Source organism: Danio rerio, chromosome 19 (assembly GCF_052040795.2).
Source record: "Danio rerio strain M-AB ecotype USA chromosome 19, GRCz13ab, whole genome shotgun sequence".
NCBI classification, from domain to species: domain Eukaryota; kingdom Metazoa; phylum Chordata; class Actinopteri; order Cypriniformes; family Danionidae; genus Danio; species Danio rerio.
The window spans coordinates 25969823-25991584 of NC_141039.2; the positions used below are offsets into that span (position 1 = coordinate 25969823).

Below are 21762 nucleotides of genomic sequence, written 5' to 3' on the forward strand. Positions count from 1 at the left end.
TTTACACACTGCACAAAAAGTGTATTGGGTTGGATTATAAAATTTTTATTGACTAATAATAAATTCAAGATTTGAATTTGTAAAAACGTATTAAAATAAATAAAGAAACCATGAAATTATGAAACTTAGCTATAAAATTATGTACATTATAGTAAAATTGATTCAAATTGGTTAATAGATTAAAGTTTTTTTCACAGTACTTTTGCCTATCTATATGCACAACTTTGTCTTTGAAGTTAAAAAGAAGAAAATCAAACAGCACCTTGGGTTAGTGTTCATGATGGTTGTCAGATACTGGGCCTTCAAGTAAGATTGGTTCTACAGTCAGAGAAAACTAAAAAGCTTTTCCAGCACACAAGATTGGTTTGCTGCACAAAAAGGTACCGCGTGTCCACTGTAAAATATACTGGTGAATCTTTGATGTTATAGGATTATTTTTGTGCCAGACTCACTATGACAGCTCCAGTTAAAAACTAACATAAAATAATAAAACCCAACTGCCTGTAGAAGTCTCATGACAGTCCATGATTGGCTTTTCAGTAATGACAAAGATCCAAAACTGAACACAAAAAATGTGTCACTGACACAAAATAGCGTTAATAACACAAAATAACTGCAGAGGCCATTTCAGTCTCCTCTCCCGAGACCAGCAATCCAATCACTTTAACCAATATGTATAAAGAAAAAATATTTCATAATAAGATTTCCTTTATATTTTCAGTTGTTTTATTTGAATGAAAGGTTCCATTTTTACATCTTTTTAAATGAAAACTAAAAAGTAAATACTACAATTTCATTTTCACAGCCTTTATTGCTCATATTTGCCAAAGGTGTCATTAACTTTTACCATGACTGACGACAGACCCAGAGATTGACAATATGTGCTTCACCTGTGACTGTTCATATCATTTTGAGGTAATTTGCACTGCATGAATTCCCTAATGACACAAAAATCCAAGCTTAATCCTACAGATTACAGGAAGTGTGAAAACTAAGCACTCAGAGGGATTAATGAGGTGCGTGTATGTGTGTGTAAAGCTTTTGTCCTGTGCGTCCTGATGTAGGTGTCAGTCAGCAGGTGATTGAAGTGACTCCAGGATCTGCTTACAGAGACATGTGAGAACAGACACCTGTGGAAAGAGTTTGTCAAAAGATCACTGTACGGTGTGCTTGAAAGGGCTTTGTGGGAATGAAGATGAATCCTTGCTCACTTGAAAACAATGATCACACTTCATTTAGAATCAATGGAAAAATCACATCCTACATTAAAGATCTAGTGTTCTACCTTTGGATTGAACATCTGAGCATGATATGTGGAAAAGCAAGGCATGCATTTATTAAATCCTTTAAATGTAGGAAGGTCATTTAAAAAAGAAAACTGTCTAGGGCCGTAAAGTATTTTACAGGCAACTTCTAAAGACAACAATATATATATATATATATATATATATATATATATATATATATATATATATATATATATATATATATATATATATATATATATATATATATATAAAAATATGGGAAGACAGCAAAGGTCAGATACTGCACATCAACAATAGAATCAAGGTAGTAAACATGTTCTAGCAAGATGTTATTAATACAATTTATACTTTGAACAAATATGATGGTCGACTTATATAAAATACACTTAAACAAATTAACATATTGGCACCAAAATCAAAGTATTTTTGTAAAATCAGCCAAAAATATGTAAAACTATACTACACAAGCAAGTTAAAGTTTACAGTAAAATAAATTGAGAAAATAAATGGCTTAAGGAACTTGTAGTTCATATGAGTGTTTGGCAACATGTAACTGATGAAAATCTGTCATTTTGGCATTTATTTTAATCCCTTTTCAAAAGAGAATCCACATGTCCTGAGTGTCTTCTGACAGGACTCTGATAGGTCCTGCAAAAATACTCAAAATGATAACTTTCAGTAAAGAAAAACAAATACAGCTTTATAGGCCACTGTGTGACTATGTATTCCAGTCTTTATCCTAGAAATCTCTTTGTTTTTCAGTCCTCATCAGGGTGAAACTCACAAAAACATGCCAGGATCCCATTTTATACACATAAAAATCACGTTTTGAATTTACGCTTATATAATGTTATTTTTACATTGCAGCATTCAAATTTATTTTGTAACAAAATAATTTGTTACAGAATTGGAGGGGAAATATTTAAAAAAGTGATCTGAACATATTCTTGGTAAAGTATTGCATGGCCTGGGTAGGTTTGTGAAATTCACCTATTTACAAAGCAGCTGTTTCACATGTAAGAACAGAAGATCAAATGCCACATGTTCAGATGAGTGTGCTCAGCTCCGCATCAGTTAACTGGTTGACCTCCATGATTTTATGAAGCTGCTCCGTGTAATGCGCTTGGTCCTGTAGGAAGTGAGGAATCCGCACATGATCCATCAGAGCCAGACCTTTCAGACGCTCCACATCCTCATAGGACACCTGCCCAAAACACATACAATTATCTTTGTCATTTAGCAGATACTTTTGTCCTAAGTGACTTACAATTGATGTGGCATTCAGTGACTCAACAAGAAGAGCCAATACACAAAACACATGCTAATTACACAAAGGAACCGATAGTGCTCAGAAGACTAATGGTCTGTTTCCACTGAGTGGTATGGTACGGTACGGTCCGGTTCAGTACGCTTTTATGGCCGTTTCCACTGTCAAAAGGCGTACCTAACCAAACCGTTCTGTACCACTTTTTGGTCACCCTTTGCAAAGGGTACTAAGGGTACCAAAAGGCGGAGGTAGAGCTGCCAAGACATTACACCATAATAATATATACATAAAATAACAAGCCATGGTCGACCTGAACTCAAACAAACTGCTGTGTCCTGTTGTTGTTTTACGAGCCCGTCTAACAGTGCGAGCGGTTTTTGAGCTTATATTAATAATGTGCTCAAGATCATTGAAGGGTTCTAATATCAGATCCTGTCAGAAAGAGACAAACGCGAGAGTGAAGCAGGAAAAAAAGGAGAAGCTGGAAAAAAAAAGCAGCAAATGATGCTTCTGTAACCTAAAACATCAACAAACTGCCATGTTTAACTATTATCATCGCCTTGTGGACTATTAAGAACTCAGAATGACGGAATTACTTTTTAACAAGAGGTTACATGTGCTGCTGAAGATTAAAGACACAGATGAGAGGTTTGCACTGACTGTGGGCTATATTTCGTGTTGTTTTTGAACCCAAATAAGGACTAAATATATGCTGTGTGTAGTTTTTCTGTAATTGATAACATATCAGAGACTGTAAGGGTCTGTATGTGCTCATATATGTTGCATTTATTTATTTATTTCATGTAATTGCAAACTTTACAGTAGGCTATTTGGCACTTTCATTGATCTGCTGTTATAATCAAATCATGTTAGAGAAAGGTTAGTAATAAACATTTATACACAAGTATTTATGTGTATAAAGCATCTGTTTTTTTGTGAGAAGTGCTTCTCATATGACATGTAAACGACCCTTACGGCTTTACTGTGGACATTTCCTCGAGTAAAAAAAGAAACGTCTGAAACTTTCTGTCGTACACCATGCCCACCACACCCTTTTGGCAGCTTGCTGACTTTATCAACGCAAGCTTGATAAAGGTGACCTGTACCGTATCGTACTGTACCTCACAGTGGAAACGGGCCATAAGTGTTAGAGCGTTGCTCTAGCACAGGGATGTCAAACTCAATTCTTGGAAGGACGCACCCCTGCACAGTTTAGTTCCAACCCTGCTCCAACACACTTACTTACCTGTAGGTTTCAAATACGCCTGAAGAACTCAATTAGTTAAATCAGGTGTATTTAATTAGGGTTGGAACTAAACTGTGCAGGGATGCGGCCCTCTGGGAATTGAGTTTGACTCACCTGTGCTAGAGCAAGGCGGGGGGTTATAGAGTGAAGATTGTTTTTACAGATGGTGTTTTTACAACTGCAGTTTCAGAATTTGTAAACAGATTTCTGATGTTTGGGACAATTCTCTGTAGTAATTATATAAAATCCTATTTATTTGGTCAGTGTGTTTAAAAGTGCATAGGTTTTTTACAGCATTTTAATGATGTATCTTTAAATATTCATTAAAGTAGATTAAAAGTATAGTATGAGCGAAAGATTTGGGTAAAAATAATGTTTTGTTTTTCTAACCCTAACACTGCCATTTAAACCTTTATAGGACCATTTTCAATGTTGACTTTAAACGTACCTTTCCCAAAGCCATGAGCAGCTGGAAGTCAATCTTTTCTCGGTGTCTGAGAATCTTCAAGATGCCATCTAAATAAACCTGGTCCTTACAGAAACAGCCTGAATAACAAACAGTCTGTTTTAAAAAAATGCATTGGGTCTCATTCATCATACATTCATAAATAGAGTAATACATTCGGGGTAATCTGCATGTAAAACAGACCTTCCTGAAAATTCCTCCAGATTCACAAATGCTTCGTAAACATATGAATTTATACTTTAGTGTTTATGTTACACAATTAGCATTAGTTTCATTTACAATTAGCATAATGCTCACTTATAAATTATAACTTGCCTGTGCAAGTTACAAGTTCTGGAGTGTTATATTCTGGACGTCTTTCTTTCTCCAGTTTGTTACATTAATGCAAAAAGACGAGGCCATATAACTAATAGTAAATATTGAATTAGCAAGTGTCCACCAAAACACATTTAGCCAGCTTCAAAATCCCAGGGGCTCTACTAAATATGTTTGTTTTTTTCCAGCTAACACTTTGATTGCTATTTTTTGGAATTTGTTGCAGTAACGTATTATTTTTTATCTCATCTTGAGGAATAACACTGGATATTAAAATGCAGTTACCAGTAATATTTACTTTTTTTCTGTTCAGTGGTTGTAAAAGTACAGAATGATAATTTTTATTTAAATTAATATTTGTCCCAACCTTCATCCACTGATTGGACAACTGTATTGATGAGTATTCTGTTTTACCCATAGTTAAACAGTTATCAACTCTCAGCTTAAAAAAAGACCAAACAAACTTGTAATATTATTATGTTAGTGCATAAAAATTCAGTGCAAGCAGTTTGCCAAAAAAAATTAAAAAAATCTTTTACACATAGTAGGAAGCAGGTGCACCTTTACCAAACATTTACATCACAATAGCTTTACAAATTATCTGCACAAAGAATAGTTCTGATTGAGTTTCATAAATGAACCCCATATGTGTCGAAGACTTGTGTACTTGTTCTTGTTTACCTGGCAGTGTGGTGTCCGTCTGTCCTCGTTTGGCTCTGACGCAGTAGTCCCATCGTGTGTTGGGGTCGTGGACGAATCGACGCAGGTCGTGAAACAGCTGTGAAAAGGACATGTGGCTAGCTTGATAGACGGTGTAGTAGAGCAGGGCTGCACGCCACAGGATAGGGTCCTTGCGGAAGAGAACGCTGTGGATGCTAGCCAGACCCTCCTCAGTGGGGTTGATGGGCCGCAGACCGTGTTTCTTCCTGCCGGCAATGCTGCTCCACGGCTGACGACTGTTGTTGATGCCACGGAAATAGTGCGTACCTGAGCCAAAGAAGATGAAGACTGGTTTACTTTACCAATCAAATCAGGCCAAACTGAAATCACATGGAATCTATTGACAATTTTTTTTTCTGGCCATAGAACATTCAAGTAAATTCAAGTTTATTTGTCTAGCACATAAAGCTGCAGTATGTACGTTTGACTCAGTGGTTGAACTAAGTATTGCATTCCTGGATCAAAACAAACGCAAGTGCAGGTTGCCAGATTGGCGACCAACAAGAGCGAGTCTCAAGCCTAAAGGCTGATTTAAATTGTGTTCTAAATAAAAGCAATAGCATAGAGATCTGCGCGGGACTAAATTTTGAATCCCGCTCCTGCCTGCACCCGCCAGGTTTTAGCTCGAACCCGACCGCTCCAGCTTGTATTAAGAATTTATTGTCCCGCTGCCCGACCTGCCCCGTTTTCTGGCCGCCGCGCCCGATCCCGCTAAAGAGCGGGGGAGAACAAAACTGAAAATCCCCCAGCTATACAGTCCAGACAGCCAAGCTGTCTGTATAAACACACACACACACAGCACTAAGCACACACACAGACAAATCTCTCTCTCTCATACGCACACACAAGCACCTAGCAGACACACAGGCGTTTGCTGTTATATCAACTCAAAGGCTTGTAATACCATGTATCAAGTACCAATGTAATACCAAAAGGTTTTATATAAAGGTATATAAATACTGAGTCGCGCCAGCTCCGGGCCGCAGCGCACATTACTCTCTGGCCGATTCCGGCGCGGATGCGGCAGCGTCGGCTCGCTTACGGTCGCCGCAGCTGGCCCGATCGATTCGGGCCGGAATCGGGCAGTGAGTCCACAAGCAGCCGGAGCAGGAGCCGGGCTGAGTGGTAAGTCTCTGGCAGGCGAGAATCTAGCCGGAACTGGCCCGAGTGTATTTTGCTATCTGGGAAAGCTTTCTCTCTCATTTGCGCGCGCACTAACATACACACACAAGCACCAAGCACACACACAGGCAAAGCTTGCTCTCTCTCTCTCTCTCTCTCTCTCTCTCTCTCTCTCTCATTCGCATAGCAATATCCGCGATATTGCTAGACAGCCCGCTCCCGCCCCAAATTAAACCCGTTACCGACCGCTCCCGCGATTTATTCGGAAATTTATTCCCGCGCCGCAGAAATCTGGTTGGGTCCTGCGGCGCCCGCGGGAATGCAGACCTCTACAATAGCACACGATAGAAGGAATACTTTTCATATTCATTCATTTGTTCATTAATTTTCTTTTAGGCTTAGTCCCTGGGGTCGCAGAATGAACCACCAACTTATCCAGCATATGTTTTATGCTGCAACCCATCACTGGGAAACATCCATAAACACTCATTCAAACACATAAAAAAATAAATCTGAAAAATTTACAGTAAAAAACGGCAGCTATGGTTGCCAGTTTTTTACCGTCAAAAATACTGTACAAACCGTAAAAGCAATTTCTCATTTTTACGGTAAACTACCGTAATTCAGTCATTTATACATGTAATATGTCTGTAGTTTGAGTTACCAACATTTATACTTCTTTTGTAATAAACCAATGCTCATCACAAACATTGTTTATCAACATTAGATGTAACATTTACCTCTAATGCACATAACTAATGGGGAAACAACTAAAAAGATCCATAGTAATGTCAACAAAAAGCACAAAAAGTTATGTGCCATGCATGGAATTCTGGGAAAGTCAATTTACGGTTATTAGCCGTACATATTAAGGAAACATAGTGTTAACCAGGATGGGTATTTTGATTGTAGCATTTTTACAGTTTTTTTACTGTTGAAATCACGGACAATTTAGCCTCCCCAATTCACCTATACCACATGTTTTTGGGGGAAACCGGAGCACCCGGAGGAAACCCACGCAAACACAGGGAGAACATGCAAATTCCACACAGAAATGCCAACCGGGGCTCGAACCAGCAACCTTCTTGCTGTGAGGAGATTTTGCTACCCACTGAGCCACCATGCAGCCCATTTTCCATATTAAAAGTAGTTATTGTTGTAACCAACACCTTGAATTAGAAACAACTTAAATTTCTCACAAGTAAACAACATTAAAAATGACCATGATCACCTCAGGTAAACCTCATGTGCTTTATTCAGTGTTAAATACTAACAATGTGAGTTTGAATGCCACTTTACATAGCATTTATTGCCACTACTACACTGATAGCAGCGGCAGATAGTTCACCTCAGATCTTGAAAATAAAATAAAAACCCTATAAAACTGAACTTTAGAACTGTTAATTAATGCACACCAACACATATCAGTGACTCAGCATCTACATTTAATAATGTTAGAGAGGTTTAATATGTATTGAATAGATTAAAAACCTGACTATTTCGTGGTTAGAGTGAGAACATATTCTGTACTTCTGAATGGCTGTATTTCAATTTCTGTCGTGTTGCATCTGGTGCAAACAGCCCATCTGCTTATCACTGCAAATCTTATCATGTAGCATGTTGTTAGGACACACAGTTACAATGTAAGCTGCTCACCTAATTTTTACATTCATAATATTTACGGTGTATTATTTGCAAATTAATAACCTCTTGTGGAACTCTGAATCTGTGTCTCATTTCGGGGTCTGCTACTGTCCACTAGAGTTCGCATTTTTTAAGGCCTTCATGACTGAATAAATGAAATAAGGGGTTTTCCACCAAGAAAACCTGGGCTGCTAATATATAATTGGCAAAACTGGCAATGGGCAGATTAAAAGAACCAAAACAAAGACAGCGTTTCGGCACATAACAGACATTTTCAATATCTGACTTTACCATTGTTCTTCAGAAGAACAAGAATGTTCACTTGGCATGTTTTTTTTAAATATCTGCAAAATATGCTTTAGAAGAGTCAAAACATAAATAAAGCACCTTTAATTATCTTAATAATACTTAATAATTATCGTTCCAAAGCAGCTTTACAAAAGGTGCATATTATTACATTACAGTCAAAATCAGAAAAGTTAAGGAGTAGTGTATAGGGTGGACAGTATATAAACATAGTTAAACTGCAGTAATACAGTTTATAGTGTCCATCTACAAAGGTGATGTCTATGTGTTTAATACATGTTCAATATGGTGTATCTGTACTGTAAAAAATGCAGGGTTCCACACAATTTATTTATGTTGTACCAACACAAATTGATTAAGTTAACAACACTGTGTGGATTGAACATAAAAAAATAATTTCCCAATGAAATCTCAGAAATTGTGTTGTTTCAGCTCATTTTATATAAATATTTTGAATGAGAACAAAAAAAATTTTTTTTGAGTGTGTGTATTAAGTGTTTCAACATCAAGGACTGTTGTTTTCTATGAAGGACGAGAGAGCTCTTGGATTTCATCTAAAATATCTTAATTTGAGTTTCAAAGATGATCATCTCAGGTCTAAGGGGATTAGAATGACATGAGGTTGAGTAACTAAGGAAAGAATTTTAGGTTTGAGTGAACTAACCCTTTAAGTGCAAGTACACATCCAATGATATTTTATTCATTGTTTAAAGGAATAGTTAACTGAAAAGCAAAAATGTTTTTTATTCATTGTTTACTCACCCTCGATTGGTTCTAAATCTTTATTCGTTTTTTTCGTCTGTTGAACATAAATGAAGATATGTTGAAAAAAGCTGAAAACCTGTAACCTTTGACTTCCTGACAAGGGAAAGCAAATACTATGAAGTCGATGGAACATAAGCACAAAACTCAGTTCTTTATATAAGAGTCTTGTGAGTTTTGTACATTTCTTTACAACAACAGTATAAATGATGCTTTTCAGTCGCAAATAGAGAAAGTGAATAGATTGAGAACACACAGTGAGGGAGTGTAATTACTGTGGTCATGACACTGAGCTTTGATATGCACAGGATTTAACAGTCTCTGACAACAGGAACACAAGCTGCTGGAACACGGATGACTGATTTTGATTGGGGTGTCCGAGACACGATCTGAACTACAAAACAAGAGTTTATTCTATTCAGTTACTTAATATGAGACTCAAATAACGCAGAGAATAAGACGAACACACCGATTTCATGCCTTAGCATCCCCTCCAGCCATTGCTCTCTGGCAGTAGAGATGTTAATGGTGAGAGTAGGTCTGCCATTCACCACAGTCATTGACGCTCTGGACAGCAGGTCATCAGTAAGATGAACCACAATCTGCAGAGAGAAATTTCTACATTTACAAAGTTGTCAAGATAAAAAGAAAACACCTTAAATTTAACGTTCAAAAAATTGGACATTTGCACTAGGAAGCAAAGGTAAATTTTAATCAGCACAGATGCCTTACAGGGTTTGTTCACCCAAAAATAAAAATCAAGTTATTTATTTTGTTGTTGTTGTTTTTCTCTTAAACAAAAAGATATTCCGAAGAAAACTGGAAGCCTGTGACCATTGACTTCCATAGTATTTGTTTTCCTACTGTGGACGTCAGTGGTTGCAGGTTATCAGCTTTCTTTAAAATTTTTTTTTTTTCAACAGAGCAAATAAATTCATAAAGCTTTGGAACCACTTGAGAGATGTCAATAGTTTCCAAATTTTTATGCGTGGGTTAACTAACCATTTAACTTAAAATATACCAAAATCTACCAATTGCAATACAAACAGACTAACAAACAAACAAACCATATACATAAAAAGTAATTAGGTAAATAAAATATTAATAAAGAATTATACCTTTTTTTTAGTGTTACTAAAATAACACTAGCATATATTTACATTATCATAATATTCATTATCATGCTGCAAAAATTTTAAGTATTAAAAAGATAAAGAAATGTATCTTAAGAACCAAATCAAACACATCAGTAAGTAGAAACATTTGTGGGATTGGGGTAATGATGCTGAAAATTTGGTTAAGAGAAATAAATACATTTTCGAATATATACAATTAGAACATAGTTATTTAAAATTACAATAATATTCCACAACCGTACTGTTTTTTAATCAAATAAATGCAGCCATTGTCAACTTAAGAGCCATATTTATAATTTGTGCTCTATTTTACGATCTAGGCACAGAGTTTAAAGCACATGGTGCAAAAGCATTAAAGGGGGTCACACGCCAGACCCCCTTTAACACGTCACGCTGGCGCCGCAAGTCGGTGGCTGTCCACAATGCCCAGCCATGACTCAGGACACTGTTCATATTTCTGTCGCGCCACAGAGCGCCATCTGAATAGTTTCATCCTAAATACCATGCAAATGTGTGCATCTGGTGTGCGATACTTCCAACTGTCATGTGCGTGCCGTATACCGATGCTGAGCGACGCATCCGGTATGCGACACGCTTTAAAGTAGTGTCCGAATCCATTTTTGCTATTTTAAGGATGGAAAAATACGCTTTGCACCACAGCACATCGTCAAACAGTTATAGCTGTGTTTTTTGAGAATAACGTGCATTAAACCAATCAGAGTCTCATGTCACATTCCCTTTAAGAGTCAGTTGCGTCACACCATGGTGTATTTGCTATTCATATTGTGGACTTTGTAAGTGGAAAAACTAGGGATGCACGATATATCGGCGGCCATATCGTTATCGGCCGATAAATGCTCTTTTAAGATTATCGTTATCGATCCGATGTCTAAATTAGGCCCATATCTTTAAGCCGATAAATTACATAATTGTACAGACCTGCGTGCCGCGTAGGTGGAACTTGTTCAGACTTGCCCAGTGCACTATAATGGATCTCTCCCACACTGTTTATTCCTTCAAAGTCTGTCATTTATTCATGTGGTATTGCTGTACGTTAATAAGTCAGTAAGTAGCCATGTTCCTTATCATTGTACATGTGTTTGATTGAGTGTCATAGTGTATTTTGCTTTAAATCGCCTCAGGAAAAACCTTACATGTGTAAACCTTTCCTGCTCCGTCTCTTTGTTGTGTAGAGATAGCAGGGGATCTTAATTTATTACTCCAGGGCCGAATAATATTAGTTTCGTGGTGAATTGCCTTCTCTTTTAGTTGCATGAATGAACGAGGACACATGTAGCTTGGTCCAAAATTTTTATTACTTTCCGTGTGGTACAACAAATCAGTCACCTAAAATAGTCTCATTGCCCAAAAACCGCTCCTCTCTCTCTCTCCCTCTTCGCTTCACACACACACACCCCAAACTGCAGCTGGACCCGCACATTTTACAACATGTGTAAACATAACAGTTGTTTGTAATCTGATTATTTGTTATTATCAATGCGTTGCTTGTCATGTTGTTGATGTAAGATGTATTCAGTTTGATCGGAATATTCATATTGATTATGACGAGCGCGCGAGCTGTTACCGCACACACACACTGTAGCACGGGGGAGAGGTGAATCCAGTCATAGAGGCTCTCGACCAGCGGCTCATTCTGTCTTTATATTCAGCTCTGTTAGCCATAAAGTCAGCTCAATGCAGGTTTTGTATGAAAATCTGACTCTGATGGCAACTTTGCCTCTACAGTTAAGTGAAACTCTCAGCGGTTTAAAATAAACTTTTCATCGATCATTTTCCCAGCAATTGACAGCAAGAACAGGCGCAGAAGTGTTGTCTGTTTGACAAGCAACAGCTACATGTTCAAAATAATCTAAAAAGCCAAATAGGATGAATCTGTCTCATTTTCTAAACGTACTATATATATTTAGCTGTTCGCTTGTACGGTGGCTCTGAACTGTCAAAACACCTCTGATAAAGGCTTTTTCGGACATGACGTATTTGTACATGTGTACATCACTGTAACACGTTTTATTCAAGAACATTTGAGCTGGTTTCAGTCCTTAGTGCTTTCATTTTCATCTTATTTAAATATATTTAACTTGCTTGTTGATTAAATCCTATTTTGTTATTTAACCTTATTAATTTTATGCAACAGTCAAGTTGCATGTTAATTTGCTATGAAGAGAGGAAGTAATGTATTTTTTGCATGCGGATTTATGTGAAATTGTGAATATAGGTCTATAATCACCTTGCAATTTTGAAGTTAAAGCTTTTTTGCTTTGAGTACAGACTATTTAGTTCATAAGAGCAGTTCAATCTTATATGAAGTTTGCTGTATAAAAATATATTATTTTGAAATATTTATAAACATCGGCCTATACATATCGGCTATCGGCCTCCAAGTCTGAAGAATTTTCGGTTATCGGTATCGGCCAAAAAATCCATATCGGTGCATTCCTAGGAAAAACTGAATGCTTCACTAGCAAGAAAACAGTTTAACAGACCATCTGCAGTGCGAGGATAAAGAACGAGCCTCCTCTATTCGGCCTCTTTACTTTCTCTTTACTTTACTCCTTTACTTTCGTGGATAAGGAAACGGTGTTGTACACACTCTACTGAAGACATTCATCAGCCTACATATTTAATTTTGTTTGTTAAGAGCAAAGATTTGTTTCAAAACTATTGCTAAATTTAATTCTAATTTCCAGTAAACAAATAAATGAACAATAATAACATTAAAACATAAAAACTGAGTTATATCCAAACACCCAACCTATATGGTCCAAAACCAGACGAATAAATCTAAGATGAATGAATCTAAGCTCGTTTGTATTAAAACAAATATAAATATGCATATAATAAATAATAATAATAATAGTAATAATAACATTATACAAAAGCAAATTGTCATGATCAAACTGAAACAAGTTTTATATTTATGTTAAAAATATATTTTTTTGTAATATTTTAATCCTTTCACTTTAATTCTTTTTCATTTGTAAAGAAATTTGCGTATTACTGTACATTCTGTGTCTATTAAGCAAGGTGTAACCATTTAATCCGCACAACTAACACGCTCTGCGCTAGACTTCAGCTGTCAGCTGGTCATATGCACAGTCTATTTTAGTTCCTCAAAATAACAACGCACCAGCATTGCGCCTTAACAAAATTCTTTCTTTACCAGAACACCCATAAGTCTACAAAGCGGCACAAATGGATTTGCTATTTAAACAATGTGGCACAAAATGGAAAGATAAGGGTTGTGTTGGTTTGAAAATAGCATCAAATCATGTCAAACACGACTGGTGCCTTATTGAGTCGAGTGTATGATAGGGCCCTTTGTGTTTTGTTTTTATAGTATTTTGTATTTTCTCAATTTTTTACATTTTCAAAAAAAAAAAAAAAAAAAAACATCTGTTTTTAATTATCTCACTCTCTCACCTCTCCTGTGCATCCTTCCTTCTCCATGTATTTTTTGACATGGGACCCGATGCGGCTCTTGGTAAGGAGATTTCCTCCGGTGGCTTGCTCAAACTTCTCATAGGAGCCGTATTTCTGCAAAGCCAACTCCATGATCCGAACAGCCTGAGACAACAGAAAACATTTAGACTTTCCAATAGGCTACAACTTAAAAAAAAGGGTCTAAAATATTTTGAGCTTATCCACTTTTGATGACTTCTTGAGACAGAGACGCTTTTGACAGTTTCTTAATGCATCTCAATACTGTTTGCGCTTTGAGATGAAACAATGGTGTAAATGAAGTAAACCATGTTTACATGAAGCACAGCTCAATATAACACTCAATTGTAGTGGTGTGAATGTAGACCTCAGCAAATAACTAGGCCACAGTTGAGGCTGAGTGTGGATTTATGAAAACTAATTTGTGATCTGTCAGGATATGCCTAAGGGAAATCACAATGAGCTCAGCACTCTGAAATAATCAATGTAATGGTCTGAAATGACTCCATTCACCCATACAAACCTCTAATATAGCCACTATACACAGTGGTGTGTACTTATAGACATTATTCAGTTCCCTGGTAAAGTATATTTTTTATGTAGTTGTTGTTGTTGGCTTTTGCAGCCAGCTGAGGCGGAAGAGGCAGAAAATGCTATATGGCCCCCTGGTTTTGAGATGGTGGGCTCTGTTAATAGCTAGCAGGAAACTGAATTAAACTGAATAAATGAACTCTTTAGCCTTCAAAAATGTTTATTGGTCTGAATGTGTTGTAGGCGACACGCAGTAGAAACACTAATAGTGGTAGTATCATATTCATTTTCAGAAGCTGTATTTCAAGCCTGTAAAAGTAATACACCTGTTTCTTACTAAATCCATGTTGATAGTAATGAACAAAAGCCAGAAAGTTACCTTTCAGGAGTTAATTAATCTTATTTAATGACCTATTTTTAAATATTATAGTACATTTGTAAGAATTACAAACAAAGAAACTTTGTTGAAATGAATTTATCCAGCATATGTTTTATGCAACAGATGCCCTTCCAGCTGCAACCCTCTCTGGGAAACATTCACTCTCATTTACACTCATACACTACAGCCAATTTAATTTATATAATTCACCTATAGCGCATGTCTTTGGACTGTAGGGGAAACCGGAGCACCCGGAGGAAACCCACGCGAACACGAGGAGAACATGTAAATTCCACACAGATATGCCAACTGACCCAGCCAGGCCTCAAACCAGCAACCTTCTAGCTGTGAGCCGATCGTGCTATCCACAGTGTCATCGTGACACCTAGTACTAACATGTAAACACAAATGGTAAGCATCAAAGTCAATATTCCTAATTTTCATGCCAATCTGCTTTCTATTGGTCAAAAGAGCGATTCACACCAGACATCCCAAGCATATTGCTGAACTGAAACTGTTTTATTAATAGGAATGGTTCGAAATCCCTCTTGACCCTTGTGCAGTTATTGCTGCCAATGCAGGGTCAACCAGTTATTAAACCCAAAGGTTCACATACTTTTTCCACCTAGCAGTGTGAATGTTTACATGTTGTGTTCAATAAAACATGACAACATACCAGTGTTTGTGTGATATCAGTTTTAGCACTCTTATTTTTAGATTGTTGTGACTTTAATTAAATATTGATGAATGCTATTGGTCAGAGTAAAACAAAGTACTTAAAGGTAAAACAAAGTGCTGTGATTCATGGATTGACTCCATGTCACCAGGAAAATCATCAAGCCTCTACAAGCACGTGATTTTGCACTGTGTAAGTCAGAATAGCTGTCAGCCGTATCATGTGCCTGAATTAGATATAAAATGAGACAGAGGACACCGCTGAACATCACGCTAATACTCAAAAATAAAATCTGACAAGTTTTTGTTCATATATTTGGGTTATAAGCATGTGTAAGTAATATGAAATGTTCACATATCTTTTTCGAGTTTGTTATTTGAGATGTAGAACACAAGGAAAGCGGCCGCATGGAGAGACACTGGAGCGCTGGTGAAGATAGTGGCTGTGTACAGCGATTTGACGGATAAATATAAATTTGTAGATAAATTGTTGATGGTGCCAAACAGCATTTCCCATTGTTTACATCCTTGTTTTTGTCCTTGCTACAACATACCGTTGACTCTATACACTATGCATGTAATAGATCAATTTTAACAAATAAAAAACTTACAGGTTGTGGCTCACAATCTACAGCTTCTTCTATTATGGTTGGAGCTGCTCCTTCTTTGAGGAGTATTAAGCCAATTCCAACACTGAACTGGGAGAGATTCTGGAAGCTGTCCTTGGTCAAATACTAAAGCTATATCTTTATTATAATTCTCTGGAACATAATTAAAATTAAATTTTAAGCACTTCTCTGTTTATGTTGTGTCCTTTGGAAGCCCGAATACAGAAACAGAACAAGCTCTGTGGAAATAGCAGTGTTTGAATGGCATTTCAGCTTTCTCTGCCGAAACATTGCAGTGCCTCTGGTCACAACCCGTTGCTGCGCAGTGTGTATGCGCATGGTAAAGCATTTGTGATCTCACTGGCCCAGATGTATTTTTTTATACTCCCTGTTCGCTGTAGGCTATGTAAAAGCCAATCTCTCCCTTTTCATTGAATGTTGAGCGTCTTACATTCAGAGATGTTGTTTATGTTCACCCAGCTACATTACACATCAACTAAAGTTAAAAATATGATATCGTAATAGACCACCCCTTTAATACGAGGAGGTTATGGCCACTCACCTGTGTAAGAAAGCGATCCGAAGCATTATTATACTTTGCTAGTACCTGTGGAGGCAGAGGATTGCTGTACTCAAACTGAGGGTTGTTTTTAAAGTCTGATTTGAAAAACCTGGCCTTTTCCTTCTCCACATTGAATGGTTTAATAGCAGTGAGGATGCACAGCTTCTTGAGTGAGTTCTCTCCATCACGAGCAGTAGATAGCGCTCTGGGCAGCTGTGGGAGTTTTGTTCTAGCTGGGCAGCTGTTTTTGGGCTTGGAAATGGGGCAGGGGGACAGACGGATGGAACTGCCAAGCACGGTGATGCTATTTGTTTGCTTGGAATTGCTGGTGGAGAAACAGGAGAACACAGACTGAGCATGCCTAGTGTCTCTGCAACCAAAGGCCAGGCCACTCATGGAGAGAGGAGCTAGGGACGGCAAGTGTCTTTCACGATGAGTTGCTGTAGAGACTCTTTTGGGGCCTGTGGAGTGTTTAGGGTTCTCCTGAGCATCTGACTCTTTCTGCAGCAGTGTGTTGTAGCTGTTAGTGGCATTGTTAAACAGATCTTTCAGTATGCCTGAGGATATGTGCTCCAGATGCAACTGACTAGGGCTTACAGGCTTTTCCATGGGGCTTAAGACGCAACTCTTAGAAGTTTCCATCTCTGGCCATCGAAGATTTTCTGAAAAAAAATTGTAAAAAGTTGCACATTACATTTATTCTTATTTATTGAATAGATGCATTTCTTGAAAGCAAATTACAAATGAGGGAAATATCAATAATATATTTACAAAGTATTTTGCTTTGGATGAGACTTTCCACTGGTCTTAATCTTAACCATCTCAGGCCAGAGAAGAGTCATGTCATAGTCAAGATTAAGACCAGAGAAAAGTCTTATCCAGAGCAAATATCAATTTCAGATCAAGACCAGAGGAGGGTCACGTCTGAGATACCAAAGTGGGTTGTGTCCAAAACAAATTTAGTTGAAGGTAACATTTTTGTGAAATTAAAATGAAATTTTTTAGATGTTATTTGCAGGAGTGTCAGTTTTAGGGGAATCTGCAAGCTGGTGTGCTCCAAAACAGTGAATAAATTGTGTTTCTAAGATACAAAATGTGATATAAACATCCAAAGCGTGCAGTTTGTCACTTCTGCCTAAATGGATCAATGATTTTTTTTCATGTTACCTCATTCTTCAGTTTCTAATCAAATCTTGACCGAATGCTTTCTAAGATCTGACATGTCCCACCCCCTTCGTGATATTTCTTATTTGCTTTTCATTTTATGCAGAGCTACTCTATGTCCCACCCTCTCTTCGTGGTTTTAGTTTCAAGTTTTAGTCAAAACTGAGTCCAGGAAAAGGCTAAAACAATCAAGTCTTAGACTAAAAGAGTGTAGTCCAAGATAATCCCATGTCAAGACAGATTCCAGAAGAAGGTCATGTGTCCAAAACCAGAAGAAGGTTGCATCCAAATTAATACCAAACGGTCAGGTTCCAGTCAAGACCATATGCAGAAAATACCAAGGTCAGACCGAAACCAGAAAAGGGCAATGTTTGAGTTAAGTCCAAAACAAGATGGTTGTATCTGAGTCAAGTTTGAAAAGAGAAGAGATTCATTCATTTATTTTCTTTTCGGCTTAGTCCGTTTATTAATCCGGGGTTGCCACAGCGGAATGAACTCTTCCACCAAACCAGAGCACCCAAAGGAAACCCATACAAACTCCACACAGAAACATCAACTGTGCCAAGGCTCGAACCAGTGACCCAGCAACCTTCTTGCTGTGAGGCGACAGCACTACCTACTGCGCCACTGCTTCACCAGAGAAGAGATTATTTTCTAAAATAATATTAAGTCCAGATAAAGGTCAAGTCTCAGTCAAGAAATAGTTGCACCCGAGATTAGAAGAGGGTCATTATCAAATTAAAACAAAATGTTGAAGAGACTCGTATTTGAGTTAAGACTAAATCTAGAAGACAGTAATGGTTAAATCAGGCCAGACCAGAAAATGTGTTGTGTCCAAGTACTATCTAAAAACCAAAAGATGATCATATCTGAGTTAATACCAAGTCCAGAAAGCGGTCGCATTCTAGTTAATGGCAAATGCAGAAAACCATCGCATTTAACCAAATCCAAGACCAGATGAGGTTTGTTCATTCATTCATTCATTCATTATTTATATTCTTTTCAGCCTAGTCGCTTTATTAATCTGGGGTCGCCACAACTTATTCAACATATGTTTTATGCAGTGGATGCCCTCCCAGCTGCAACCCATCACTGAGAAACAGCCATACACTCTCATTCACACACATATAATGCGCATAATTTAGCCAAACCAATTCATCTATACCACATTTTTAAACTTGTGGGGGAAACCGAAGCACCCATAAATGTAGTCCTACATTAATACAGATCATAGAAAGCTCAGGTGGAATTTCAAGTAAAGGAAATACAGTAGGTTTAAAACCTGAGATCATCACTGCCGTCGTCAGTTCAGTCTTGCGTCCCCATTTCCTTGGAAACAAAATCTCCTTCGCCCACTTAACCTCCACTCCAACAAAAGACGAGAACCAGATCCGAACAGAACAGTGATATCAATCACGTTGCAAGCAGCTCTTTCACTGTCTTGTAAGTTCCCTTCACTGAGCAGGCTAATCCTATTAGACAGCAAAACAAATAGTCTTACCCATTCAGAATGACAGATACTGCTGAACAATCATGTTCTGCATTTAACCATCCAGCAGTCTTTCATAATCCACGTGTCCCTTAGGATACAGACATCTGATTTTATAAATATATCTACATCATCCAAGGAGAACAGACTAAGGATACATATAAACTGTCCTGTTATGTCAGGCAAGTGTGTGGCACACAATGGCAACACAAGTCCACGTGCCGCTGTGAAACAATCCCGTGCTCCTCATCACAGAGAACAACTCCGACAGGTGCATTGAAGTAGAAGGACCAGTCTCAGCACCGGAGAGACAAACTAGATAGAAGCACATAAATCTGTCTGTATGATTTACATTATTAGGAATTCATTAATTGATGTGGCATTAATACAAATGAATTGTATATTTAAACATATTTAATTTCAGAGCTTTACAAAATTTACTTAGAACTATTTTTAGCAATTAAAACTATTATTTTAATGTCTTTATGAGAACCTTAAGTTGACATAGGTTTCTCTGCAAGATAACTTAAAAGCCACAATTTAATTAAGCACCTTACAGTCTCCAAAAAGAGGTACTGTATGTATTTATGTCTAACGTTACCCATTCATCACATTAAGAACGATTCACTTATAACAGCAGCAAAAGCTGTACACGACCAATTAAGTTACTATATAATAGCAAGTTACTCACCTGTCACGTCAATCGACTCGAGCATCATATCGCTTGTGCAATCTCAACTTTTCACACGTAAATAAAATATGTTTACAATATTTGTTTACGTCTAGCGCAAAATAATGCTGTAGTATGCAAATCTCGTCTTGTAATATCAGTGCGCGTTTGTCCTCTCCTCACAACTGCTTCGGTCTGAACGCCGAAGCAAGAGCATAAGCAAGCAAGCGCGTTGCTATGGTGCGGTGTCAACGTCACTCTCCAAAACGTCAGTTCCGTTTGGAAAAGGCTTCAGTTTGCGATAGTATTTGTGGACTTGTTCAGCTCTTATCTGGTAATATGTCTTCTGAATCCAATATTTTACATACTAATCAGTTAAGTATCACTGGTGAGAAAGTTATAGACAGTTAACGTTAGTTTAATAACTTTTACATTAAAAAGTTATGCAGAACCACATTGTTGCCCAAATGCAAACCTTTTTGGAATTCCTTATGTCTTAAAAAAGTTTGGAACGTTTAACGTTACCTAGTAAATACTGTCTCATCAATAAAGTTAAAGAAGTGACATATAAACTAGTTCTTTTAATTTATCCAGTGAATCAAGTAGTAGTTTGTTTTTAGAGACATTGAGTTTGCGTGCACTTTTTATTGAGGAATCGATAAAACACCTGTTTTTTGAATGCTCATATACCCAAATATTTTGTTTTGATCTTGATATTATGTTTAAAATTGAAAAAAATTGTTTTCTTGTGCAAACATTTTTAAAATGCAGTAATAATAATAAAACTTTGGAGCAAAATGTGTTCAGTAATTTAATGACTATATATGGGAAGTACCATATACACAAACAAAAATGGACCAATGATAAACCATTAAATAAACATTTATTTTAATCATTGTCTTCATAATGTATTTTTTTTTTTTATTTATATTTCTCCTGTTATTTTATTTATATTATTCTCTATTGATGTGGTCCTTTGATGTAAAAAAACAAATGTGGGCATTGTATTCCTCTTCTTCTTTTTTTTGCATTCTTTTGTTTTTGTTATGCAATAAAAAAAGGCTTCGGTGTTGAATTAGTTTTTCTCGCTATGAAGTATTGTTTTACTGAAGTGATAGACAGGATAAACCCAATAAGCGAGGTAAGCGGCCACTTAGAGCCCAGGAAATCTGGAGTCCATCAATAAATATCTAGAAGTATAAATTATACTATACATTAAACTATAAACTATATATTACATAGCTTTCTATCATATTTTGTATTGTAAGGGTCAAACAAATACATCTTACATAATTAAAAAATATTTAATACATACTAAAATATTACATTATTATAATAATGTAATGTAATAATAATATTCTAAAATAAAATATCCACCACTCACAATCATGGAGAAGTCCGGCAGTCAAATCTATTTAAAATATATATATGAATTTAAGTTGTTTATTTACTTTAAGAAAACTAATCATTTAAAATGTAGAGATTAAAATAAGATATAGAAAAGAAGATAATAGAATAAATAAATAAAATTAAATAAACATTAAATAAAAGCAGAAAGGGTGCATTTCAAGACGTGGGCCCCAATATTAAACATTCAAATGACTTTATTTTTTTGTTGCTTGAGGCCCCCAAACTGCTAAATCCACCCTTGGTGATATATTTTAAGAAAAAAAAAAATAGTAACATAAAATATATGTACATAATGCAATACAAATCAAAATTTTATAAAAATAAACATGCAAGCCGACTACCAAATATACATTTACATGCAAGTCAAATTGATTTATACCCTCCAGTCAAAGCTTCTGACTACATAAATATACTTTTTTTTTATTAATATTTTAGGGGTGAGAATGGCTCAGTCCTTAGTTCTATTCCCGGCTGGGTCAGTTGGCATTTCTGTGTGGTGTTTGCATGTTCTCTCCCCACAGTCCAAAGACATGCGCTATAGGTGAATTGAATAAACTAAATTG

At 36.7% G+C, this 21762-nt stretch overlaps 1 protein-coding gene across 6 annotated transcripts; it reads right to left on the bottom strand.

The window, feature by feature from the left end:
- Positions 1–791: 791 nt before the first annotated feature.
- Positions 792–19986, bottom strand: matcap2 (microtubule associated tyrosine carboxypeptidase 2). 6 transcript variants are annotated; one of them, XR_015516738.1, is made up of 9 exons: positions 19811–19986; positions 19132–19434; positions 16467–17128; positions 13694–13837; positions 9586–9718; positions 5244–5549; positions 4230–4327; positions 2259–2472; positions 792–1130 (listed from the first exon to the last, which is right to left on the bottom strand). XR_015516738.1 is itself a non-coding variant. In XM_087295684.1 (8 exons), exons 2-8 carry the CDS (start codon positions 19133–19135, stop codon positions 2314–2316), a joined length of 1506 nt encoding a protein of 501 aa, XP_087151810.1. In that variant the 5' UTR covers positions 19136–19434; positions 19811–19986; the 3' UTR covers positions 1313–2313. The 6 variants fall into 6 exon arrangements, 3 of the variants coding, with proteins under 3 accessions (XP_087151810.1, XP_087151809.1, XP_087151808.1); XR_015516737.1 differs by having other exon boundaries at positions 18913–19434; XR_015516736.1 differs by lacking the exon at positions 19132–19434.
- Between the last annotated feature and the right edge of the window lie 1776 nt (positions 19987–21762).

Coding starts and splice junctions, on each gene's coding strand:
- matcap2 (XM_087295682.1), bottom strand. CDS start 19,838: ATGATGCTCGAGTCGATTGACGTGACAG. Junction 17,129..19,810: donor CGAGTCGATTGACGTGACAG/GTGAGTAACTTG, acceptor ATTTTTTTTCAG/AAAATCTTCGATGGCCAGAG. Junction 13,838..16,466: donor CGGATCGCTTTCTTACACAG/GTGAGTGGCCAT, acceptor CTGTTGTCTCAG/GCTGTTCGGATCATGGAGTT.